Source organism: Mercurialis annua, linkage group LG2, assembly GCF_937616625.2.
Source record: "Mercurialis annua linkage group LG2, ddMerAnnu1.2, whole genome shotgun sequence".
Classification (NCBI taxonomy): Eukaryota; Viridiplantae; Streptophyta; class Magnoliopsida; order Malpighiales; family Euphorbiaceae; genus Mercurialis; species Mercurialis annua.
Window position 1 is genome coordinate 17,894,289 of NC_065571.1, and position 24,472 is coordinate 17,918,760.

General features: G+C 32.1%; 1 protein-coding gene and 1 long non-coding RNA gene across 2 annotated transcripts; both read left to right on the forward strand.

Annotated features, from left to right (window-relative positions):
* The first annotated feature begins 3,539 nt into the window (after positions 1-3,539).
* Positions 3,540-12,960, forward strand: LOC126669426 (tubby-like F-box protein 7). Its single transcript, XM_050362888.2, has 4 exons — positions 3,540-4,050; positions 4,795-4,882; positions 5,606-5,735; positions 12,268-12,960. The coding sequence occupies exons 1-4, from the start codon at positions 3,703-3,705 to the stop codon at positions 12,824-12,826; spliced, it is 1,125 nt and encodes a 374-aa protein (XP_050218845.1). The 5' UTR covers positions 3,540-3,702; the 3' UTR covers positions 12,827-12,960.
* A 3,042-nt stretch (positions 12,961-16,002) lies between these two features.
* LOC126669618 (uncharacterized) lies at positions 16,003-16,929 on the forward strand. The gene is made up of 2 exons (XR_007638517.2): positions 16,003-16,359; positions 16,518-16,929. It is a non-coding gene; the product is annotated as an uncharacterized LOC126669618 (long non-coding RNA).
* Positions 16,930-24,472: the final 7,543 nt, after the last annotated feature.

A 24,472-nucleotide genomic window follows, 5' to 3' on the forward strand; every position in this document is an offset into this window, starting at 1 on the left:
CTTTAAACTTTTCTTTTATTCGATTTAGTCCATAACTAAATCGATAAACTCTTAAATTATTACCGTCACGTATTATTTATCTTCGATAAATAATACGAAGCTCGATATTAATATTTTCCGTCAAAATCTTCAAATTTCCATTTTCGACACAAAGTGGCTAAATTACCACTTTGGTCCCTGTACTTTATTTTGGGCTTTTCTTGACATTTTTCTTTTCAATTCCAATTCTGTCTTTAGAATTGAAATATATTATTAAATTCCTCGCATATAATCCTTTCCAAAACCGACCTACTAAAACTTATTTATCGGAAAACTTTCCGATTTTGCCACTCTGGCAAATCCAAACTGGACACGTGGTCCAATTAGATAATTAAATATTTTGGGTATTACACGACTAAACTAACTGAGTGTATGAAAATTCGAGGACGAATTTTTGTAAGGGAAGAAGAATGTAATACCCCGTAAGTTTAAGTGCCGTATAATGCAACGTGTCTTGTGAAGAGGGACCGAAGTTGAAAAGATAAGGAATTATTGTTATTAAAGAAAGGATAATACCCGAAAAGGACGTTTATGTTTATGGATTTGAATAAGAGAATTTGGATGCTGACATCTATTGGAGTAAGAGATAATAATATTAAAAGGAATGGACAGGAAAAATAATACATAAAGTGAGCGTTATGTTCCGAATAGGAAAATTAAGTGATACAACCGAGATTAAAGTAAAAGAGGCTATCAGAACATATTTTATAAAGAATCAGAGTAGTACTATTTATTTGGTATAAATAATACGTAAGAATCGAGTTAAAGCCGTTAATGGATTGTTTGGTTAAAAGAAAAGATATAAGTGTTGATTGTGTATAAGCAAAAGAGGAGGAACCTAAGAAGCAAATAAGCCAAGGTATATATAGCTTGAGATATGAATTGTAAGCAAATGAACAATCCAGAATTCAAAACTTCATCAATTTGCATGTCTTCTTCATTTAGCTAGGATTTCTTCATTTCATATCGTATTTGGACGTTTTTTGTTGCGTAGGATCAAGGAAAATATTTACTATCATCCAAGAGCTTCAAATAAAGGTAAAGTTCAAGTTTTGGTTTAGGAAATTAGGATCTAATGGGTGTTTTGTTTTTGAATGCATGCGGTTAGTCCTGTAAACAAGTTGTTTGGTGAAATTGTGACATTTGGTTGTTGTTTGGATATGGGTTTTGAGTATTTATCGAGTTTTATGCGTTTTGGGACCTTGGAGCACGTCAGAATGGCTCAAAACGTCAGTTCTGGAGCTGTGCGGGCGCATAGTCTCTCAAAAAAACTGTGCGGGCACACATATGGACTGTGCGGGCGCACAGTGCCTTTTGTGCGACCGAAAGGACCGAACGATGAATCTTGACCTAGTTTTGACCAGGACTTTCCATTCGAACATAATTAGACTTCAAAAGTGAACAGAGAACTTTCCGAATAGACAAAATGAACTACCGAGGTGATAAACGTACGAGAAATTGATTGTTTAACTTTTATTCGATTAGGTTAAAGAATTTTAAGTTGTATGATATACGAGTTCAAGTTGTCAAGTGAAACAACGAACATATGAATTAGGGTTTCATATGCCGATGTTGAATAGAAACATGGTGCCGGTTTAGTCTTAAATCTAGGTTTTGTTGTTAGAGTTGGCATTTACGGTATTAAACATATTCTAACATTGTGTTACAACAAAGGATTCGAGGATCTACCAGACCGACAAGGTTGCATATCCGAGGGATCGATTGATCGATGAGTTATCTTTGTATCTTCGTATAGCGGTCGCAGTGAGTTTACATATTAGTTATGTGTATAATTATATAAAGATCTTTATTGTATATCATACTATATGAAACACATTGTATACTATTTAATTTTATCAAATTGATTATCAATTGTGATTTGTTTAAAAGTATGAAAACTAGTGTAGTGATCCAAGAAAACAGGCTACATGCGTCGATAGGAATATGTGATCATCGGTGTTGGTAAGTCTTGGATGTTAGTTCTACTAACTTTTGATAATAGGCACGAGGTTGAACTCAGTGGAAATATCTCGGGACATGTGTCTAGTGAGTTGAACTCGGTAGAATTATCTTTGGGACTCACACCTTGGGTTTAAAGTGGTGATATGAGTTAACTCGGTAGAATTATCCCAGGACTATGTCACATGGTATATGTTAAACTCGGCATAACTATCCCGGGACCTTACCATATGGATTGATCGATCTGGTATAACAGTTTGTGAATAGAGTATAGTCTGTTCTCGCATGATTAAAAGATTAGAGTTTCGATCCGATCTACTACTTGCGTATTTTTATAATTATTTTATTTATATGCAATGTTATTTTGTTTAATACCTTAAGTAATTGTGAACTCACTCAACATAGTCTGATCCCGTTGTTGTTCAAACATTTCAGGTACCTAGAGTCTGACCGAAAAGACTTCCTTATCTGTTTTGAAAGTCTTCTTTTTGGCATGTATAGTGCATGATCTCTGGTTAGAGCTGCAATAGTCTTAGTAGACAGTCGTATCCGTTACAATATGGTGTTGATATATGTTTGTTTATCCTTACTGTCTTATATATATAGGCTACGTGACTTATTGTATTGCCATGTTGCTATAGTTGCCCATGTTTGTCTGGTTGTGTTACACTAGCTTTTGCATGTGATCGTGGTGGAACTAGTACATATGTAGATACATAAGTTAGAGGCTCACTAGTACAATATCAATAGACTGAGTGACCTGTACGTATATATGTATGTTCTATATATGCTTCCGTTTTGTTTTGTTGTCTTGAGTATGTATGTTTTATAAGAAAGAGTTTTATCATTTTAGGCTTGCTACGTGTTTCGGAGCAACCACTCCCATTCTCTAGCGTCGGTCGCGATTCAAAAATTGGGTCATGGCAGAAGCCCAAACCGCTAGTCCAAAAACTTCTAAAGGCATTTTCTGCTTTGTTCGGATCCAGATTCTACTCCGCTTTGAACTAGTGGAATTATGTTGACTAGAAGAACAACTTTAACCAGATCTTCAATTTGGCTAACGACAGACAATTGTCAAACAATCTAGAAAGAGGTTCAAAAGTATTTGTAAACTTATATGTATATCAACTATTGTATTAAGCATGTTGAGATTGTTTAATGCTTTAAATATATGTCCAAATCCATCATTAACAGAACTAATAAGATAATTATGTAAATTTATTTCCAAATTAGTCAAATCACATAAAAAAATTATGAGACTGCCATGAAAATACTAAATAGTTGTATAGGCATTAAAGACTGCAATAAATCTAAAATCAATCTCGCATTTATATATGATTTATTCATATAATTGGAATAAAATCCACATTTGCCTATTATGTACCCCATGATTAGAAAATCTTAACTTGGAATAGAAATTTAAAATTTAGGAGAAGTGATATACATTTTTAACTTTAAGGATGATCGAGCAAAAGAGAAGAAAGTTTATGAACTTTTGGTGAAAATTGCCTCTGCATATTTATTACGTTAGACCGAGTCAAAACTTCCCAACTCCAAAAAAAAAAAAGAACACCACCACCAAGTCCCGTCAAATCCACTCTCTTGAAACGCCTAACATAAAAAATCCGCTGTTTCGAAAATTAATCTTACAGCTCTCTTATTGGCTACTTCCATACCAATTTCTCTGTTTGAATTTCACTGGTAATGTCTCTGCGAAGCAAATCCATGTTTACACGAAGGCTGTCGAAATCATTCCGCTCTGTTAACAACCCTAGTCAACGAGAACAAGGATACGACGCCGGAAGAGGAGCGGCGAAAGGAGACGACGGCGACTTTGAAGATGAGGGGTGGGAGAATTTGTTGCCGGAGTTGTTAGGAGAGATTATAAAGAGAGTAGAAGATAGCGAAGATCGGTGGCCACAGAGACAAAATGTGGTGGCAACGGCTTGCGTTTGCAAGAAATGGAGGCACATCGCTAAAGATATTATTCTTAATAAATCAGTTCATCATAATTCTACCGCCAAAATCACTTTCCCTTCCTGCCTTAAAGAGGTCAATTCTATATTCTATTTATGTTTTCGAGTATCATTAATCTTGGTTTGTTTTTGTTCTAAATTTGTTAAATTTTATTTTATCTCATAATTGACCACCTATTTGTCCCGTTTTGGAAATGTTCGCGGGGACACTTGACGTTTCGGACACGAACTTCATTTTCTACATAGGAAACTTCAAAATAACACCTTTTCGCCCGTCCGTGCTACCTAGTTAACCAGTTATAATGGTGCGGGTTTTATGGTCACTAAGCTTGAATGAATTTGAATGGTGTCTATTCGTTTATTCAGTGTTCTTGATGTTGTGATATATTGTGATAATGGTTAAAAGGAATCAAGAATTGAAGATGTGAGTCAATTATTTGAATTTTGAAGCTCTTTTTGCATAGACTCAATTGAGTTCTATTTTGCATAGACTCTTTTATGCTAGAATTCATAGTAGGTTTGCCAATATTTTCTTGATGAGCATAGTTAGTGGGGCTTAATGGTAGTAGCCTTATTGTGGTATGAATTTTTATGGATATTTAACACAATTTCCTTGAAAGTTCATTTATTTTACGGTTGATGGTCTAATATTTCTTTCTTTACAGTTCGATTTCCTATGAGAGATGAATTCCTGTTGACTGATTTATTTTTGTATTTTTCTTGCTTCTTGATTTATTTTTTGTCTCGTTTTTGTTGTGGGTTCAATGTGTCTAAAATTAATCTTGCAACTGTTGGTGTTTGTCTTCCTTCGCAACTGCAGCCGGGTCCGCGTCACTTTCCCAATCAGTGTCTTATAAAACGGAATAAGAAGACTTCAACGTATTACCTGCATCTTGCCCTTAGCCCATGTAAGTAGTTCTTTAGGAACTTGGAAGCTTCATTTATGTGCACTATGTTTCTTTTGAGCTTCATTAGTTTAACTGAAATGCTTAATTTTCTAGACTAAATTCAAGAAAGAAAGGCTAAATTTTGTCAAATTGAATTCTATCTATCAATTCGTTGACAGTGCATAAGACAAGGCTCTATCGAAGTCGATCTGACTCATTTTGAAAATGACATTGTCTAGTTTCCTTAATTATAAAGAATTAAAAATGCCTTATGAAATGTTGTCATGCAACCAAAATAACAATCTTTATTCAAGAAGAAATTAATATTTTGCATGTAGAAATATAATAAGCAATGCCGTGATTTTTTCTTTTATCAAAGCCGTGATTATTTGCTAATGCATTTTCTAGCTGTAAAACCTTTTATTGTCTTGATCTTTTTGTTTTTATGCAGCAGCTTATGGTTAAAAGGAGTGTTATTAATAAAATGATGAATTGTTGTAAATGACTGCTACATATGATAGGGAAGGTTGGGCATAATATATTTTTGTTAGCACGAAATTTTAAAATATGAGAGGTATGTCATATTGTCATAGATAATGAAAGATTAGTTTGCATGAATCTGGATGTCAAATATGCTATTACAACTTTAATTTGTTTTATATCTCATAGCTGTTTTAATTGATCTGTTTCATCTTGCACGAAATTATTATTCTCATTTGGATTGGCCTTTATTCTTCTGCGTAGCATTTATGGACAAGGGAAAATTTCTCCTAGCAGCTCGAAGGAATAGACACGGTGCTCACACGGACTATATCATCACACTTAGTCCAAGTGATCTATCTCAAGGAAGTAATGCTTATGTTGGAAAGCTAAGGTAAGATTTATTAAGTTGACTGCTTCTTTAAGACACAATAAGATTCTAGGCATAAAAACTGGTATTCAAGGGGAATAGTTTTGAAGAACAAATTTGACCTTTTTAAAACTCATTAGATAAGAAATAAAAGTACCTTGCTCTTCTCAGTTCCTTCTCTTGGAATATCAGTGGAATTTAGGAGTTTCAAAGTCCTTTAGGTTGTGGAGGTTGCTACTCTCTCTATCCCGATCTAATTGAGAAGATTTTCGACACACATTGTTGAAGAAACTTCAGTAATTAATATATACTTTTACTTTAATATCTTAAAGTTACATTAAAAACATCACATCTCATTATAAACATATCTAATATACAATAGTATTTGAAGTGAGAAAACAAATATTCTATAAATTGAAATTGCCAATTGGAATGGGACACTCAAAAACGAAAATTTTGTCAACTAGATTGAAATAGAGGGAGTATGATATCAGAGCTGTCTTGGAAAATCAAGTCTATCCCTTTGGAGAGACTAGAGATGAGCTAGTTTTAATTGTTGTTACTGTTGATGTTGGTATTTGCACTTCTTCTACAATTACATTGAGGCTATTAACTCTCCTTTGTACTCATTATAAGCATAACCAGTTCCATTGCATCACTAGTTGGTCAAACCTGGGTGATGTAGGACAAGCTCTTAAAATCTCTTCTATGCATGTTTGAGTTTTAAATAACGGAAGCTAACTTTTGATATTGAGTTTTAGGTCTGAAATTGAGAGAAAATGAAGAAATAGTAATTATTTTCCTAGGAATCAATCCTAGACTTAGGTCGAGTTTCAATTGGTAAAGGAACCAAATCGTGAGGTTTCTAAGAAGAAACCCAGTTACAATTTCAAAAAGACTATACTCCATGCTACGATCGGTAGAAACTATTATAAGCAAATTAAGCCACAGGAAGAAATTGGTTTTAGATACAAACATTAGCACCAATACAACAATGAAGAAGATTATCCAAGCTTCTAAAAGTAACTTTTGTTTGCCTACCAGTTTGCGGGTGAAATGACAAGATAATTTAAGCCTTGTGCTTAACTTTCTGCTCATAGGTTTCCAAAGATAGCCCATCAACCTGGAATCACGATGTGAAACAATTGTCTTAGGCAATCTATGAAGTCTAACCACTTCATTAATGAATGGTTTAGTAATATGCATCAGCAGTTTTTGTGCAAATAACAAAATGAACCATCTTTGAATATTTATCAACTACCACAAAGATTGACTCATTTCCCCTTGAAGTTTTCGGTAATCCAAGCACAAAATTTCTACTAACATCTTGCCGTGGAGCATGCGGAACAGGTACTGAGCTGAATAAACCCGTATTTTCCTTATTCCCCTTGTATAATTGACAAGTTCGACACCTTGAAGCCACCTTAGCAGCATCTCGTTTTATGCTAGGCCAATAAAATCAATCTTCCACCATTGCAATGGTTTTATATCTTTTAATATGGCCTGGTGCCCTGCCAGAATGTAGTTCTAGAATAATTTCTTCACGTAGTAAAGTAACTAGGCACACAAAGGTGTGCTCCTCTAAAGAGATACCCATCATGTAATGAAAAGTAGGATAATTAGCATGCTAAAGTCCTTGCAAGTCGAGTATCTTTCTTGAGTAATTCAAAACCTACAACTTGGACTACCATTGAAGTAAGAACTACTAGCACTCTGTTTCGTGCATTTGCTGCAATGTTCACAATTTCAGCTCTATGCTTGATTACAAAGGAATACTCTTGTTAGAAAGCAACTCATTTGGCATGGCAAAAGCATAACTTCATGTGAGAGTTGATGTGTTTTAAAAAATCATGATCTGAATACAAGTCAAACTTCTTAGAAATTCGATAAAAGCGCCAACACTGTAGAGATTGAATGGGTGCATAAAACTCTTGATCATAGGCACTATACTTCTTTGCCTCATTTCTTTTTTCACTAAAATAAGCAATAAGACGCCTTTCTTAGCTTAATACTCCACTAATTCCAACTTGGAAGCATCACAAGCTACCTCAAATACTTTAGAAAAATCAGACAGCCCTGGAATTGGAGTTTCAGTAATCTGTATTTTAATTTCCTTAATATCCTTAGAAGCTGTCTTCGTCCTTTCAACTTGACCCTTTTTCATACAGTTGGTAATAGGCTCTATTATAGTGTTGAAAGTTCTATTAAAATGCCTGTAGATAATTTTCCGGCCATGAAAACTTCATGTAAGGTTGTTGGAGTTGGCCATTCTTGGATTGCTTGGACTTAGTCATTATCAACTTCAACACCTCTCGAGGACACCGCAAAATCCGAGAATTCGACACTTGAAGATATTAAAGAACACTTGGTGAAGAACCCTCATAACTTCTTGTAGGTGAGGGATGTGCTCTTCTTTAGTTCTGCTGTATATAAGAATGTCATCAAAGCAAACAGCAAGAAATTGTCCATTAAAATGCTGTAATATTTGATTTTTAAACCTCATATAGATTCCAAAGCATTAGAAAATTCAATATAGTAAGCCATTCATAGAGGCGAGGCGATATTTAGTCTTGAAAGCAGTTATCCATTCGTCAGCCGGGCCTAATTCTTTGTTCATGATACCCACTCTTCAAATATCTCGTTAAACAGACTGTAGAACCTGCCATTACATCCAGCTTTCCACTTCAAAGCATTTCTTGGCTAGACCAGGAAGTTGTTTTTTAATCCTTAACCCTTGGGCGACTTCTTTTTCGCATATTCCTTAATATCTAAGGAACTCATTGGTTTTATTACAAAAGTCTTATTTTCAATGGTAAAGGAATATTTTTTTCTTTTCATTATGACCGACTACTCGATCGTAAAGCAATGGTCGTCCCAGTAAAATATGAGTTACAAGGCATTGGAATGACATCACAAAGAATAAAATCACTTAAGATCCACTTTTAAATGAAGCTAGTATTACTTTACGTACTTGCACGTGGCTCTTAATGTATCATGTTAATGAAAGTAAATATTTTAAATTAATAAATTATTTTAAATAGCATTAATAATAATCTTTTGTTAATAAACTAATTTTATTTTTATAAATTATTACGCCCTCCATCCCACTTTATTTGTCCTTTTTTTCATTTTCAGAATCATACATATTAAGAATACAATAAATGTTATAGATACATTTCCTTTATACATTTTGTTTTTGCCGAACTTGTTCCTTATTCTTGCCTTGGAAAAATGATATAGTTAAACACAATTATTAGTTTCACTCTTTAATTTATATATCAAACTCATTAATATTAAAAGTAAAATAGGAAAATGTGTGTCAGTAATACAAAAGAAACATTTTTTTGAGACATCAAAAAGTATAAAAGGGGACAAACAAAATGAGATACAAGGAGTATATTAAAGTAGAAGCAGTAATTTAGTTTATTAAGTAATTAAAATTCTCCCTCCATCCCAAATGATAAGCCGTTTGGACAAACACTAGAATTAATAAAAATATAGTTAAGTTAGTTAAAGTTAGCTCTTTTATCTGTTTTTTCAATTTTATCCTTTTACAAATTTCTATATGTAAATAATATATTGATTGCTAGCTTTTACATTGGTGCATTTTGTATCAAATAAGTTGACTAATCCTATTTGTTTTGTATTGGTATAAAAAGGATATTTATTCTATATTGGAATATGAAAAATTTAATTCATTTGAGGATAACTATACGTATTTATTATGGTATATAAGACTTCTAATCTTTAAATTGTTTACCTAAAATAGAAGGTGGCCTATAATTTGGGACGGCAAAAATAATAAGGTAGTCTATCAATTCGGAATGGAGGGAGTAACCGTTTATAGTGTAATTTTTAATCAATAATTGAATTAAAAAAATAAATTTAATAATAGTAGTTTTTTAATAGAATAGTATATTGAAGTAGTAGTAATTATAGTTTATTTTATATTTTCTTTCAATTGTATTCTAACTTAAATTGTTAAATTTAATAGAATAGTATATTGAAGTAGTAGTTATAGTTTATTTTATTTAGTCTTTCAAGTGTATTCTAACTTTAATAGTTAAATAAAGTAAGAATTTAAATTTAAAATAGCTCAATTTATAATTTTATTTAGTAGTAGTAGTTTACGTTAAATATAATTAAAGCACTAATAGTTATTTACTTTATCAAGTAATTAAAGTATTCATTTACAATATAATTTATTTACTCACTTCTTTTTAAAATTTGATCAGATTTATGTTATTCTTAACTGAATTTGAATACATTTGTGTAGAAATTCTTTTTCTACAAAAAATTTCATTTATCAATTGTCATATAAATCTAAGTTGGTAAAGTGCATTTCATTTTTCACCACAACAAAATGAATAATGAATAAATATGACTAAAGTTTGTTTATATTCGGTTTTTTCTTGGATACTTGATTCTCTAAATTGTGGAATGCGTTTTTTTTAACTTCTCATAATTGAATATATTGATATTCTATTATTCGAGAGAATAAAGAATTATTGTTTTAGTATTTGATGCACAAATTATGTTTGAACCAACGTATTAATTTTCTAGCAACATTATATTTGTATGTAATTGTTGAACAGAACATAAACCTAAAGAGGCCAGAACCAATATATGTAGACCAATTTAAGAATAAATCAATTATAGATAATTAAATAAAGTAGTATTACGGATATTATCGTAAATGTCTGTCCTCCATCCGTACTTTTATAGATAAGTATAGATAAGACATCGACTAGTTACCACAATAGTTGATTCATTAATTCATGCCACTTTGTAGGGTTTGGGTGTGGTTCGGTTGGTAGGTTCAAACTTTCAATCGTAGAGGTCAGGTCGATACAACATTCATACAACTACCTCCATCAATGATAAGCTTCTTTGCTTGATCTCTCCAACGAACCAAGGTTTGAAATATCGAGGCTCTCGGCCGATCTTCTTCTTCCACCTTAAGTGATGTTAGAATGCGCCTAACAACCGAAATAGTACTATCAACACCTTCATCTATTAAATGATCATAGGCAAGGTCACCACGATGTCACCATGATCAACTGAATCATTCTTAGAATCTGTTTGTGATGTTTCTTCATCTCTATGCTTTTCTCCAACATGCAAATTTTTCTTTTCTTGGACAATGATAACCTATATGACTCGTCTCTCCACTCTTAAAGCGAACACCAACTTTTCCTTCAGCATTGATATTACTAAAAGAATAGGATTAAGTATCGTTGAATCTATATGAAGGGTGTGAACTAGTACGTTTGGTACGTCGATTTGCTTCAAATCCCTTTTCAGTATCCCCGCCTAAAATTTGGATTTCTTGGTGATTGGTTGAGTTAAACCTTCTTCCAGCATCAAGAGTTACTTGAAAAGCATGTACAGTGGTTTCTATATTTAACCTAAATAATTTCTTATTTATATTTGCCCTTAAATCAGACTTGAATCGAACTATGGCTTGCGATGTGCCCTCCACAGGCTGACTTCACATCTTTAGCCCCTCAAATTCTTGCATATTTTCAACTGCAGACATGCTGTCCTGTCATGAAATATATTATATTTTCAGCATTTTATCTATGTAAGTGAACGGCATGTATTTCCCTTCTAATTTAGCTTTCATCTCCGGCCATGTTCTAACTATATCTTGTTTATTCCTCTCCATGTGTCTGATACCACCATATTTTTTATTTCCCTTCTAATTTAGCTTTCATCTCCGGCCATGTTCTAACTATATCTTGTTTATTCCTCTCCATGTGTCTGATACCACCATATTTTTTATTAGCCCCTGATCTTGTCTTAGTAAATCTTACTCTTTGTTCCTCACTCATTTTATAGAAACGATTTCAGAGACTAAAACCCATCTACTTTACCTTTTTTTATATATCTCTGGCTGTACCTTGTTCTATATTATTTGTTTCTGCATTTCGAAAGGGTAAATCTTCTCATGCAACCACTCTTGATTGTTCGGATTCAGTAGTCTTGAAGTAATTTTTGCACATTAGTTCTGAGCATAGCCAATAGAATTGTTGTCTTATTGCAGTTATGTCACGTTGTACTTCCCCAATTCTTGCTGCATTTCATGCTTGTGCAGTAGCAAATTTACGTTATGTAGCAGTAAATTCCTGCTATGCAGCTGTTAATTTTCTTTTGGATCTCACATAATAGACTACAAATTCTCGTACATAATAATTCAGTGATGGTTACCATATTGCAAAAAACTGTTTAATAGACTACAAATTCTAACGTGCTCTAATTCCAAAACTGATGTAGGACAGGTTTCTAAAATGTATTCCATGTATGTTTGAGCATCTGAACTTAAGTTCAGATATCGAGTTTTTGAGGTCTGAAATGAAGAGTAAATAACTTTCTTACGGATCTCACATAAGACTCAGGAATTGCACCTAAGGAAAAGAAATAGAGAATTGAATCAAAACAATTCTGCAGGAATCTTTAATATTACTAAATTCAAATCTGAAATAAACTTGATATGATTATAAGAGTTCAAGTATTTATTAGAAAAACAAACTCTAATTGTTTGCACATGGTACAGTTCGGACTTTCTTGGTACCAACTTTACAATTTACGACAGCCGGCCACCACACGATGGCGCCAAGCCATCCAGCAGCAGAGCCAGTCGCCGATTTGCAAGTAAACAAATAAGCCCCCAAGTTCCTGCAGGCAATTTTGAGGTGGGACAAGTTTCATATAAATTTAACCTCTTAAAGTCAAGGGGTCCAAGGAGGATGGTTTGCTCGCTGAATGGTTCGTCACTGCAAGAAACTCCAAGTGACGGAGACTCAAAGATGAAGGGGCCGGAGAGTTGCTGCACAATTCTGCGAAACAAGGCCCCAAGGTGGCATGAACATTTGCAATGCTGGTGCTTGAATTTTCATGGTCGAGTAACAGTAGCATCAGTGAAGAATTTTCAATTGGTTGCGACAGTTGACCAAAGTCAGCCGGGTGGGAAAGGAGATGAGGAAATCGTCCTCCTGCAGTTCGGGAAGGTCGGAGATGATACTTTCACCATGGATTACAGGCAGCCCTTGTCAGCTTTTCAGGCATTTGCAATATGTCTCTCCAGCTTTGGAACAAAACTGGCATGTGAGTAATGAAGTTATGAGCTCTGTTAAATGTTTGTATATTTAAAAAGTCGCTTGTATAATGTATGTTTGGTTGAAGAAGAAATTCAATGATGTAAATGTTGCTATTGTATTAATGACTGGACTCTCTAATTATTATTGTAGATGATGATGGTGTTTGAAATTGGGAAGTTTAGGTATTTACTCTAAAAATGAAAATATTTGCACATTTTACCTCAACACTGAAAAGTTGCAGAAAATACCTCACATTTTTTTCAGATTTATGTTTTTACTCTGGGTTTAAAAATATTTATGATTTTACTCCGTTATCATCTGGTTATCCTTCTGTAATTATATTTTTGCGCACGTTATCATCCAATTATCATAATCTTATCATATTTCATTATCATCTAGTTATCTTACTGCAGTGTTATGATAACAACATGATAATATATTGATACTGAGATGATAATCAGATACTGTTTTATCATAACATAATCATAGATATTATCATATTTCATTATCATCTATTTATCTTACTGCAGTGTTATGATAACAACATGATAATATACTGATACTAACATGATAATCAAATATTGTTTTATCATAACATAATCATAGATATTATCATAACATTATCATCTTGATACCATAAATATCATCATCTCGGTATCATATGATAATGTTATGATAACGAAATATGATAATATTATGATAACGATTTTATAATCAAACATTATTTTATGCAGAATTTTTTCCCCCGCAATGTTATGATAACTACATGATAATACAGTGATACTCATATGATAATCAGAGGCTGTTTTTTTATAAAAAAAATAATTTTTTCTGCAGTGTTATGATAATGTGATGATAATGCAGTGATACTCATATGATAATCAGATGCTGTTTTGTTTGCAGAAAATCGTTTTTTCATCATAAAATCGTTTTTCATGCAGCTTTTTAGATCTAAAATTGAAAAAAATCAAGATTAATTTATTTAAATCTGAAAGTTAAAATGAATTGTATTTATCACCACGAATTAAGAAAAAAAATCGCTAAATCAAATATGAAAGAACGGCGTTGCGACGACGAAACGATGGCGGAGCGACGACGAAACGATGGCGGAGCGACAACGGATCGATGAAGGAACGATGACGAAAAAAAGAATAAAAATGGAGAAGAAAAGAAGAATAAAGAAGAAGATGAAGAAGAAGAAAAATGGCGAAAAAAAAGAAAGCAGAGAAGAGAAGAGAAAGAAGAAAAAAGAGAAAGGAAAGAGAAAGAGAAAAAAAAGTGACAGATAGTATATGATTAAAATAAAAGAAATATGATTAGAGTAAAATAATAATAAAAAGTAGGTATAATTATAATATAAATATGTCTTAAAGTAAAAAAATAATTATAATAAAAGGGTGAGGTATTTTCTCTATCTTTTCCTTCTTGAGGTAGGAAATCCTATTATTTTTAAAAAGAGAGTATTTTTCCTAATTTTCTCTTTGAAATTCTGTTCGAACATCACCTATTTATCTGGAGATAATTACAGAAAAATATCCAAAAGATCCCTACATTTCATGCGCTACTTTTTTCTGAGATATCTTTTCACGCGGTGCCTTTTATTTACAAATCTTTACATTTTTTACGTGCTGACGTCATCATGACGTCAGCGTGTCAGTACTCTGACGCACGCGTCAGACCTTCTGACGCGTGCGTCAGCTGCAATGAATGACCTGCGTGAGGCGCGGGTCATTCCAAACAAACTTAGGTGCACTGTGCACCAAAACTACACCTGGTCCTTTTTACTTTAATATAGATAATTCATCTATATGTATATATATTTAAATTATATATAAATTTTATTTGTTATGTTTAAATATTAAAAAAATTAATTTAAATTTTAATCAATTTTTATTTTTATTATATATAATTTATTTATTAATAATTTAAGTTGTATAAGAAAATTAGTTGTTATATTTATATTGTAAAATATTAATAGATAGAATTTATTAATTAATGTGTATAATAATAGTGTATTTGACTATTTTATATTTTTTATGTAAGATTTAGACATTTTTTTTAACATACTCCTTGTGACCCACAAACATAGATAAATTGAATTTTTATAGAAATTAAGAAATGAAAATTAAATTAGTTAGTGCTAATTAATTTTTTGATACCCTTAGATTAATTATTTAGATAGTTTAAATAGTAATAATTTTATGTTTTGAAAACACCAATTGCTTATTGAGATTATAAATATATTTTGAGAAACTAATTTTTTTATTAATATTTATATTGAATTAAATGATTATTAATTATGATTAAAATAATATAATTTGAATGGTTGAATTGATGAATGGTTAAGTTGACATCTCTACTAAGCTAATAAAATGAAATTGAAAATTTAACCTACATTTTGGGACGTCCAAAATAGCAATTTGACTTATTTTTATCGCACAGAGAGAATATAAAAATGATTTTTTAATACATTAAATGTTATATTTAGTACATTGAGTATATTTATCTTTCATAATTTTTAAATTATAATTAAATAATAAAAAAATGTAATGAAAGGTATGAAAGGAGTAATATATTAATATTTTTTAATATGTGTGAAAAATGAAATAGGATAAATAAAATAAGAGGAGGAGAGTATTTTATTTATACATCTACAATCATATTTGATACATCTCCGATAAATATGTAATACATCTCTGATACATATATGATACATCTCTAATACATATTTGATACATTGTCAATATATATTTTATACATATTTGATCATTCCTTTTTCTTTATTTACATCTCCAATATATAATTAAGGCCTAATTACTTAAAAACACCCCACCTTGAATTTTTTTTGCATTTATACCCCGACCTAGGAAAATTTTCATTTGTACCCTATTTCGGGTTTTTTTGTTTTCACCCCTACCCTAATGAGTTAAATTAAACTCTTTTCAGAAATTAATCCTTTATTTTTAACTTATATTCTAATTAAATGTTAATGTTATTAACAGTACAAAAACACTTTCTTCCTCAAAAATTCAACTAATAATAAATTTTTTTATTTAATTCATTCAATAAATTTTTAAAATTTAAAAATTTAAAAACGTTAAACAAATATCCTTTAGAGAAAATAAAACCGATTTACCAATGAAAAAATTATATTATTTTGCTAAAAAATTAACTTCCTAAAGGTGAAAAACGATTGATTTTCATGAAATTAAAGTAAAGCAGAATTCCATATTACACTCAAAATCAAGAATTCTTGAACAAATTGTGGGCTCTGGCAGTAGCAAGATTTTATTTCTGCTCTTTCCTAAATAAAGTGGCTTCTATCACCTTCACTGACTGTTCCTCCCCCGCTACAGCTCGGCTTCTTCCCTTTACCCGCAGCACAACCTCCGCCGCTTTCCGTCGTAATCATAGTGCGTCTTTCTCCGCCGGTTGGTGGGTCCTCTCTCATTTAACACCACCTCCCTTAGAACTCTCAGTTAACACCACCTCCCTTAGAACAGTTAGTGTTGGGTCTTCACCAACTACTCAATCGCCAGCCATCAATGGTATTCACATATCCCATTCATCAAATTATAAATTTGTTAATTCTTGTTTTCTGTCAGTATCGCAAAGTCTGTGTTGGTTCGTGTTTTTATTTTTCCGTTTCTTTGAGGCATTTTATCGAACACATTGATGACAATTTGGATTTTTATTGAATTTACAGCTTCATTGGCGAGCGAGACGGGTGCTAAGGTGATTGATGGGAAGATGATGGGTAAGAAAATAAGGGAGGAGATAAGTGCTGAAGTATCAAGGATGAAGGATGAAATTGGCGTTGTTCCCGAGTTGGCTGTTATTCCCGGGTTGATGATCCTTCCATTCATGGCATCCTTGTGCAGTTGCCTCTTCCTTCCGTATGCTTCTGAGTTTGATTACTTTGCCTCTTCATTCATGGCTGGAGAAGAACAAGGCGATGGCCGGAGAAGCAGCTCTTCTCCGGCCTCCATGGCCGGAGAATAAAAAATTAGAATTAAAAAAAAATTATTAGGATGTATTTGAAACTTTTTTAAATTAAAGGATTTGTTTGTATTTTTTTTAAATTGAAAAAAGTAATATAAAGCCCTTATATTTAGTTATTTATAATGTTTTCATACTTAGTTTAATTAAATTGTCAAAATTTAAAATTTTAGGGTAGAGATGAAAACGAAAAATCTGAAATAGGGTACAAATGAAAATTTTCCTAGGTCGGGGTATAAACGAAAAAAAAGTTCAAGGTGGGGGATTTTTAAGTGATTAGGCCTATAATTAATACATCTCTGATACATATGCAATACATTTACGATACATATATATGAGACATTTCTGAGACGTGTTGGAATTTTTTATATATATTTGATACATTTGTGATATATTATTTATACATGATAAATACATTGTTTTTACTAAATTTATACATGATATATACACTTTTCAAATACAATTGATAGATATATCGCTTGCACATAATTTATACATGGTAAATACATTAAGTAGATATATCGTGGACACGTAATTTTTACATGGTAAATACATTAAGTAGATACATCATGGACACATAATTTATACATGATATATAGTTTTTACCACACCATTTATATATGATATATATACTTTTTCAATAATATATATATATATTTATGGTATAAAAATTATATATAATAAATATATTATTTATGCATCAGACCTGTATTCGGTACGTATAAATAATGTATCTTATAAATAACTCATAAATAATATTTTATAGAATTGTATCATTTGAGAATTTTTACATTTTTTAAAATTTTATTAAAAAATTAATATATTTATATTTATATTTCTAAAATTAAAATTTATATTAAAATTAATTTTAGTATTTTAAAATTTATATAACATAAATAACTCATAAATTATATTTTTTTAAATTGTATCATTTGTGTATTTTTATATTTTTAAAAAAATTAATATATTTAATTTTTAAATTTAAATTTAACTTAAAATTAATTTTAGTATTTTCCAGAATTTATATAACATAAATAAATTGTTTATATAATTTAAAGAATTAAATTATTTATATTTAAAAATGGATGCATAAATTAGTTTTTAAAAATTAAAATAAAAACAAAAGAGCACATGCATCAGTTGATGCATCCGCTAGCAGGGCTGACCAATGTGTCAGTCTTCTATTAAAAAAGTGGTCAATCCTTTTTTCACGTGTTAGCTGTAAAGTTTTAAAAAAAAATGGTACAAATGTGAAGATTGAAGGAAAAAAGGTATGCCTGTAAATAATTTTTTTTTTATAGTTATGTAGATTACTCATTTATCTGCGCTTGAGCTCTCTCCTGTAGCCATTGCAGTTTTGTCCAAAAAAACAGTTGTTTAATTTGGCACCTCACTAAATAAACTAACTAAATAAGGCTGCTCATAAATTTCTTATTTATAAATACGTTGCACTTAAATTTTTTTCTTTCTGCAAAATGATCAATTAGTTTATTTGCACTATTTTTCTTTACTTTTTTTTCAAGTTCATTTTTAATTGAGCTCTAAAGATATTAATTAATTATATAGCTAATGTTCATACAGATCTCACGGCTTGTCTTTTGACTAAATAAAGACTCTAGTTTGCTTTATTTAGTGCTTTGAAATTCAGTTCTTATAGTTTTTTTAGATTTGAAGAATAATTCTGTGATGGAAGTATGCATTTTTAAGTATGCATTTTAAAAGAAATAATTATTGATCTAGTGTTTGAACCGGTAGCCAAACTAGTGATGTCATCGGTTTCAGTTTAACAGGTTAAACCGCTTCAACAATCAGTTTAACCGGTTGAGTGAATTTTTTTAAAAAAAAATTAACGATGGAATTTAGTTATTTGGCGATGGTATATCAATTTAGTGTTTGAGCCAGTAAAAAAAATGATAAATCTACAATCAGCTATAAAACAGCTAATAGGTGTATTATAAAATACATAGGGGAAAAGCTTTAGAAAAAGCATGACAAGTGTGGAAAACATTGGGTCTTTGTATAAATAGATGGCCTAATGCTTTAAAAAAGATCAAACCTCTTTTCGATCCTACCCTGACATTGAAATCTTATCAATTTTACCCTATTTTGCATTTTATAGTTTCAATTGTATCCCATTTTTTTAAAAAAAATTTAAATGATGAAATCATTCAATTAACCATGTTTAAATATAAAATTAAATTAATTTCCATTCAGAAAAGTACAAATAAGTCCTTTATTTTTAAAAATGAACTAAAAACCATAATAAAGTTAAACTAATTTAAATTCTTAATTAATTTAACTAAATCTAAATAAATTTTAAACATATACAGTTAATATATGCTATACATGGAGAACATTTTTGAATTTTTTTCCAAATAAAAAAGACGTCAATTTAATATTTTAGGGTACAGATGAAACGATAAAATGTGAAATAGGATAAAATTGAGCAATTTTCAACGTCAGGCTATAATCGAAAAGGGGCTATAAGGTCGGGCAAATACAGTTAATATATAGCAAGTGCATATATGTCAGGCAAATAAGAGTATTCAATAAGACGTAAGTCATGTGGTTGTGTCCATGGTAACTGTTTTGAAAACACTTTTGAAAAACGTTTTGAGTTCTAATGTTTAAAAATAGTACTCATCCCCAATGAAGTCGCCACTGTGAGCGGAGCAGGGTTCGGGGGCCGCTCACCCAGACTTATTGCTAACTTCGAATCTGGTTAGGTTTTGAAAATAAACGGAGTCACCACCTAGTTAAGCAAGGAAATGCACCGACTGGATAACCTCACTCGCTTATGGGTGAGATTATCGTGCATCAGGCCAAAAAACCGGGTTCGTGGACACTACCAAAACTCTTGTACTTGGCTTATCCGATTATCTCATCTTAACACTCATGCAATCCACATGATATATTATTGGAAATGTAAACTCGTCTAAAAGCGGTAAACAGGTAAGACACACATATGATTTGATCTGGACTGACATGTGAGTCATATAGCATGTACTCCTAAACAATCATCTAATCCTGATGGTTCTTTTCCATATAGCAGACGGTGGTGAATCTTTACCATTTTTCATGCATAAAGCCTAAACCAGATGTATATGTGAAGCTGATTTTATTAAGTCATCTTGAATACAACCACTATTACATTTTCATGGCAACCCTATAATTTTTAAGTGATTTGTTGGACTTGCTGGGTTTAATGCTAAGTTAACGTGATTATGTTTATTAGCCTGTTAATATTAGATATGAATATGCATTGGAAAGCATATAAATAATGCAAGCATACACACGTGTAGTTCATATACATATAAGGTTATAGATACTTTTTAACCTTATAGACCCGAAGTGTTTGGCACTCGTCTGTTGTCTAGCAGTTTGTGCAATCGAAATTTGGACTCGGTTAGAACATGGAAGTTCTTTGTCTCGTTAATACATATCCATCGGTTTGAACTAGACTCAATTCCGAGTTCAAAAACAAACCCAAATAGCTTCTGGAATATTCTGATCTTGGCGGGCTTGGGCTTCAAGACTTGGTTGGCATGGCGGGTTATAAATTTGGGTTTTGGGCCCAAAATAAATTGGGATTGATCCATTACAACATACAAATAAATCCTATAACTAATTACTTGTCTGTGGGCTCAAACAGGGGCCCAATTCCGAGTTCAAACGAACCCATAAACACAAAAATAGTGCTACAACTACGAATCAAAGATCTGGAAGCATCTAGAAACAAAGAACAATGGCGCCACTTTAAGATGATGGTGTCACTATGGAGTGGCTCGTCGTTTTTGTTCGGATTCATGCAAAAACACTCAAAACCGATCAAAATTCATAAGGAAACACTATGAAATGTACTGGGATCGAAACACAATGTCTAACATCGAATTAAAAACCCTAAATACATGTTTCCAAGCTGATTTCATGACAATCATGGCAAAACAACTTGGAACATAGCAAGCATGACAATTATGGCAATTTAGGCTACAAGCATACATTCTAAGCATCGAAGTTAAACAGTTTCAACATATGATGATTAAAACATATAAAAAACAGCCTATGGAATGTTTCTAAACCAATATCATGGCAATCAAATATCAAAAGGTTAAAAACATGGCAAATATGTCAAGAACGAAGAACATGACAATCATGATAAATTGAACTTAACTGTAATACCCCAAAAATGTTTAATTATCTAATTGGACCACGTGTCCAGTTTGGACTCGCCAGAGTGGCATTATTGGAAAGTTTTTCGATAAGATTAAGATAAATAAGTTTTAGCAGGTCGGTTTTGGAACAGATTAGTGCGGAGAATTTAATACTATATTTTAATTCAAAAGTTAGAATTGGAATTAAAAGAAAAAATGTCAAGAAAGGTACAAAATAAGGTATAAGGACCAAAGTGGTAATTTAGCCACTTTGTGTCGAAAGCGGAAATTTCAGATTTTAACGGGAAGTATTAATATCGAGCTTCGTATTATTTATTGGATATAAATAATATGTATAAGTTATAATTTAAGAATTTATCGATTTAGTTATGGACTAAATCGTACGAAAGAAAAGTTTAAAGGATAAATGATAGTAAATAAAAAGACAAGGACCAAAGTGAGCCTTTAGCCATTTAAATATAAGAAACCCAAATTCAAAGAAGAAGAACAGAGAACAATCGAGAGAGATTAAGAAACCATCGCCGATTACGATCGTTTGCCGCCGTTTCGCCGTTCGATGTCCGATTCAATCGGTTTTCGCGGCGATTTCATCAGAATCGAGAACTCTATCGATCCTAAGTTTCGTTTTGAGGTAATATTCCGAGAATTTGAGGTAAAATTCGAATATATAGCCGTTTTAGTTTATAATTAGGAATTTAATGATTTTGGATCGTTTTTCACGTTTTTGGATCGTTTTTCACGTTTTTGGAAAAACTAAAATACGGGTTTTGTCGGAAATGAAGTGTTTGGTGTGTATGGCGAGAGATAGCACGACGGGAAGCCCAGAAACAATGTTTCCGGGGGCTGCGTGCGAATCGCACACCAGCAGTGTGCGGACGCACACTAGTGCTGGTGTGCGAACGCACACCCACGGTGTGCGAACGCACACCCACGGTGTGCGAACGCACACCACCCTGTGCGGGCGCGCAGTGGGTCCGCGGGGACCAAAGTGGACTTTTTGCCCGAGGGACTAAAATTGACTTTTAACCCTAATTGAACAGGAATTCAATATTTTTGAATATTAGACCCTAAGAACGATTAAGGACCCCGATAATTTAAAAGGTGAAGTTTTAACTCTACGTTTTACGCGAGCAGCGATAATGAAATACGCTAAGGATATTATACGTTTCTCGAATACGAGAAACAGAGTTCGATATATCGTGAATACGATAAAGGAATAATTGAGTTCACAGATAACATAAGAATAAAACTAAACCCTAGAATTTGATAGTAATATACGTATAAAAACACAAGGTAAATATCTAACTATAAACGTGAATTATTATGTATCAGACGTATTAGCGAGCATAGAGGTCAGTAGACGTGGTATAGCGAGGGCATATCATTTCATAGACCACGTCATTGATTGGATTGCGGTCACAGTGAGTTTCACTTTACTTTCGTGTATTATATATTAAAGTTATTTTATATAGATATATATATCTATATAGATATATATACTGTTTATACGCATCGCATAATATATGATTTGATTAAATATTATATATTTCTATCAAATGTATATACGAGAACTAGTATGCGATCCGAAGAAACTGGATACCTATTGAGTGTCAATAGGCTGTGTGATCACCAGTATTGAGTCAGTCTAGTGTGTTTGCATTTAAGAAATGATTTGATATGTATGGCATGATGTGATTATGAAATTCAAGATTGGGTATATGATTTGATACGAGTGATCACTCGGTTACGGTGTAACCTGGAGTCCCCGTATCTAGTGGGTTGGACCCACCAGTGAGTTGGACTCACAACTTGAGATTTATGATTGGGTTGAACGATATATGATTATTCAAGAGATGAGTCGCATGCTAGGATATTAGTTTCGTACGGATCAAATACCTGTTTATATGTTTTATATTATTGTTTCCTTGAAATGCGATGCTATGTTTTTATATTAATACCGTTAGTAAAATGCAACCTCACTCAGTATTTTCCCAAATACTGATTATTGTTTCCTTGAAATGCGATGCTATGTTTTTATATTAATACCGTTAGTAAAATGCAACCTCACTCAGTATTTTCCCAAATACTGACCCCTCATCTTTGATGTCTTTCAGGTGCTTAGTGTGTGGACCTAGCTAGAGGTCAATTTTGAAGTCCAGAAGTCAGCTGTGTATGTATAGTATCTGACTTCTGTGAATGCTGCAGTAGTGGTCCCGCGTTGACAGAGTCGTAGCCTAGACAGCAGTATATTTTGATTGTACATATTACTTGCTGTCTTGTTATATGTTGTGATAGGCTACGTGTTTTATATGTTGTTCACGGCACCAGATGCCAGTGATATGTTTTGATACACTAACTGATGTATATAGTACCGCGAGGCCAGTTCGTACAGGGTACGGTAGATAGAGCCCGCGAGGATAACAGAACAGTTAGTGTAAATATTGGTTGATGTGTTATATATGTATATTTGCTTCCGTTGTTTATTGTTATTTGTTTATTATTTGCGAAAAATTATTAGTAGTTTAAGGCTTGCTACGGGTTCCGGAGCTACCACTCTCGTTCCCTAGCGCCGGTTGCGGCTCAATATTTTGGGTCATGACATTAACATACACACTAAGTACTGGAACAAATCAAATTCGATATATGATATGTAAAATTTATTAAAACAACCTAAAATAAGGCATATCTACACTAACCATGACATAAACATCAATTATGGCAAAAACAATGAAAATAGGCTAAGCATGCATCCAAACTCGTGTAAATCGATAATTATGACATATATTGTAACATCTCTAATTTAAAAATAAATAAATTATGTAATAATAAATAATAAAGTAAGGGGCATGATTGTAATTTTATTCTCTTTTCATATAAAACCCTAAGCCTAATTTAAGTCTATATAAAAGGGACTAGTCTATTCTATTGTTGAGACATAACAATCAATCAAAAACAAAATTCAGCCGTCATGTGACGAGTAAATTTCACAATATATAATTTTCAACGAAATTTCCATCTCTATTTCTAAGATATTATCTTCATCCATGAAATTTTTATTTTTCTTTCTCTAATGGTATTGTATTTTAATTATACTGAATATTATACATGTATAAAATGAAACTGTCCAATTCTTCAAAAATTGATATTATTTAAATTGATATTTTTATCGTAATTAAAGAATCACTTTTTAAGAACTGATATTTTGGGAATTTTGTGTCGAAAATTGATATTGAGCTCTTACGAAAGAAAGAAGATAATTAGTTTTTATACTATATACATACAAACCCAACTCTTTGATTTCACGTGAAACAATGCATTTATATCTTTTGGCTTCTTTCAATTTGCTACAGGTTAATGTGGTAAAATTGCTTTTGCTCTACTACTGGAAAACGGCCAATTAGTGACGGAAGTATCCGTCGCTAATGGCCCATATTCCGTCGCTAACACAGGTTAAACTGGAATGGTCGCAAAACAATTTTGCGACCATTTT

What these genes read in the sequence shown, in the direction of transcription:
- LOC126669426 (XM_050362888.2), top strand. Translation starts at nt 3,703, where the DNA reads ATGTCTCTGCGAAGCAAATCCATGTTTACACGAAGGCTGTCGAAATCA. An exon ending in TCCCTTCCTGCCTTAAAGAG is followed by an intron (nt 4,051 to 4,794) that starts GTCAATTCTATA and finishes TCGCAACTGCAG; the next exon opens with CCGGGTCCGCGTCACTTTCC. An exon ending in GCATCTTGCCCTTAGCCCAT is followed by an intron (nt 4,883 to 5,605) that starts GTAAGTAGTTCT and finishes TCTTCTGCGTAG; the next exon opens with CATTTATGGACAAGGGAAAA.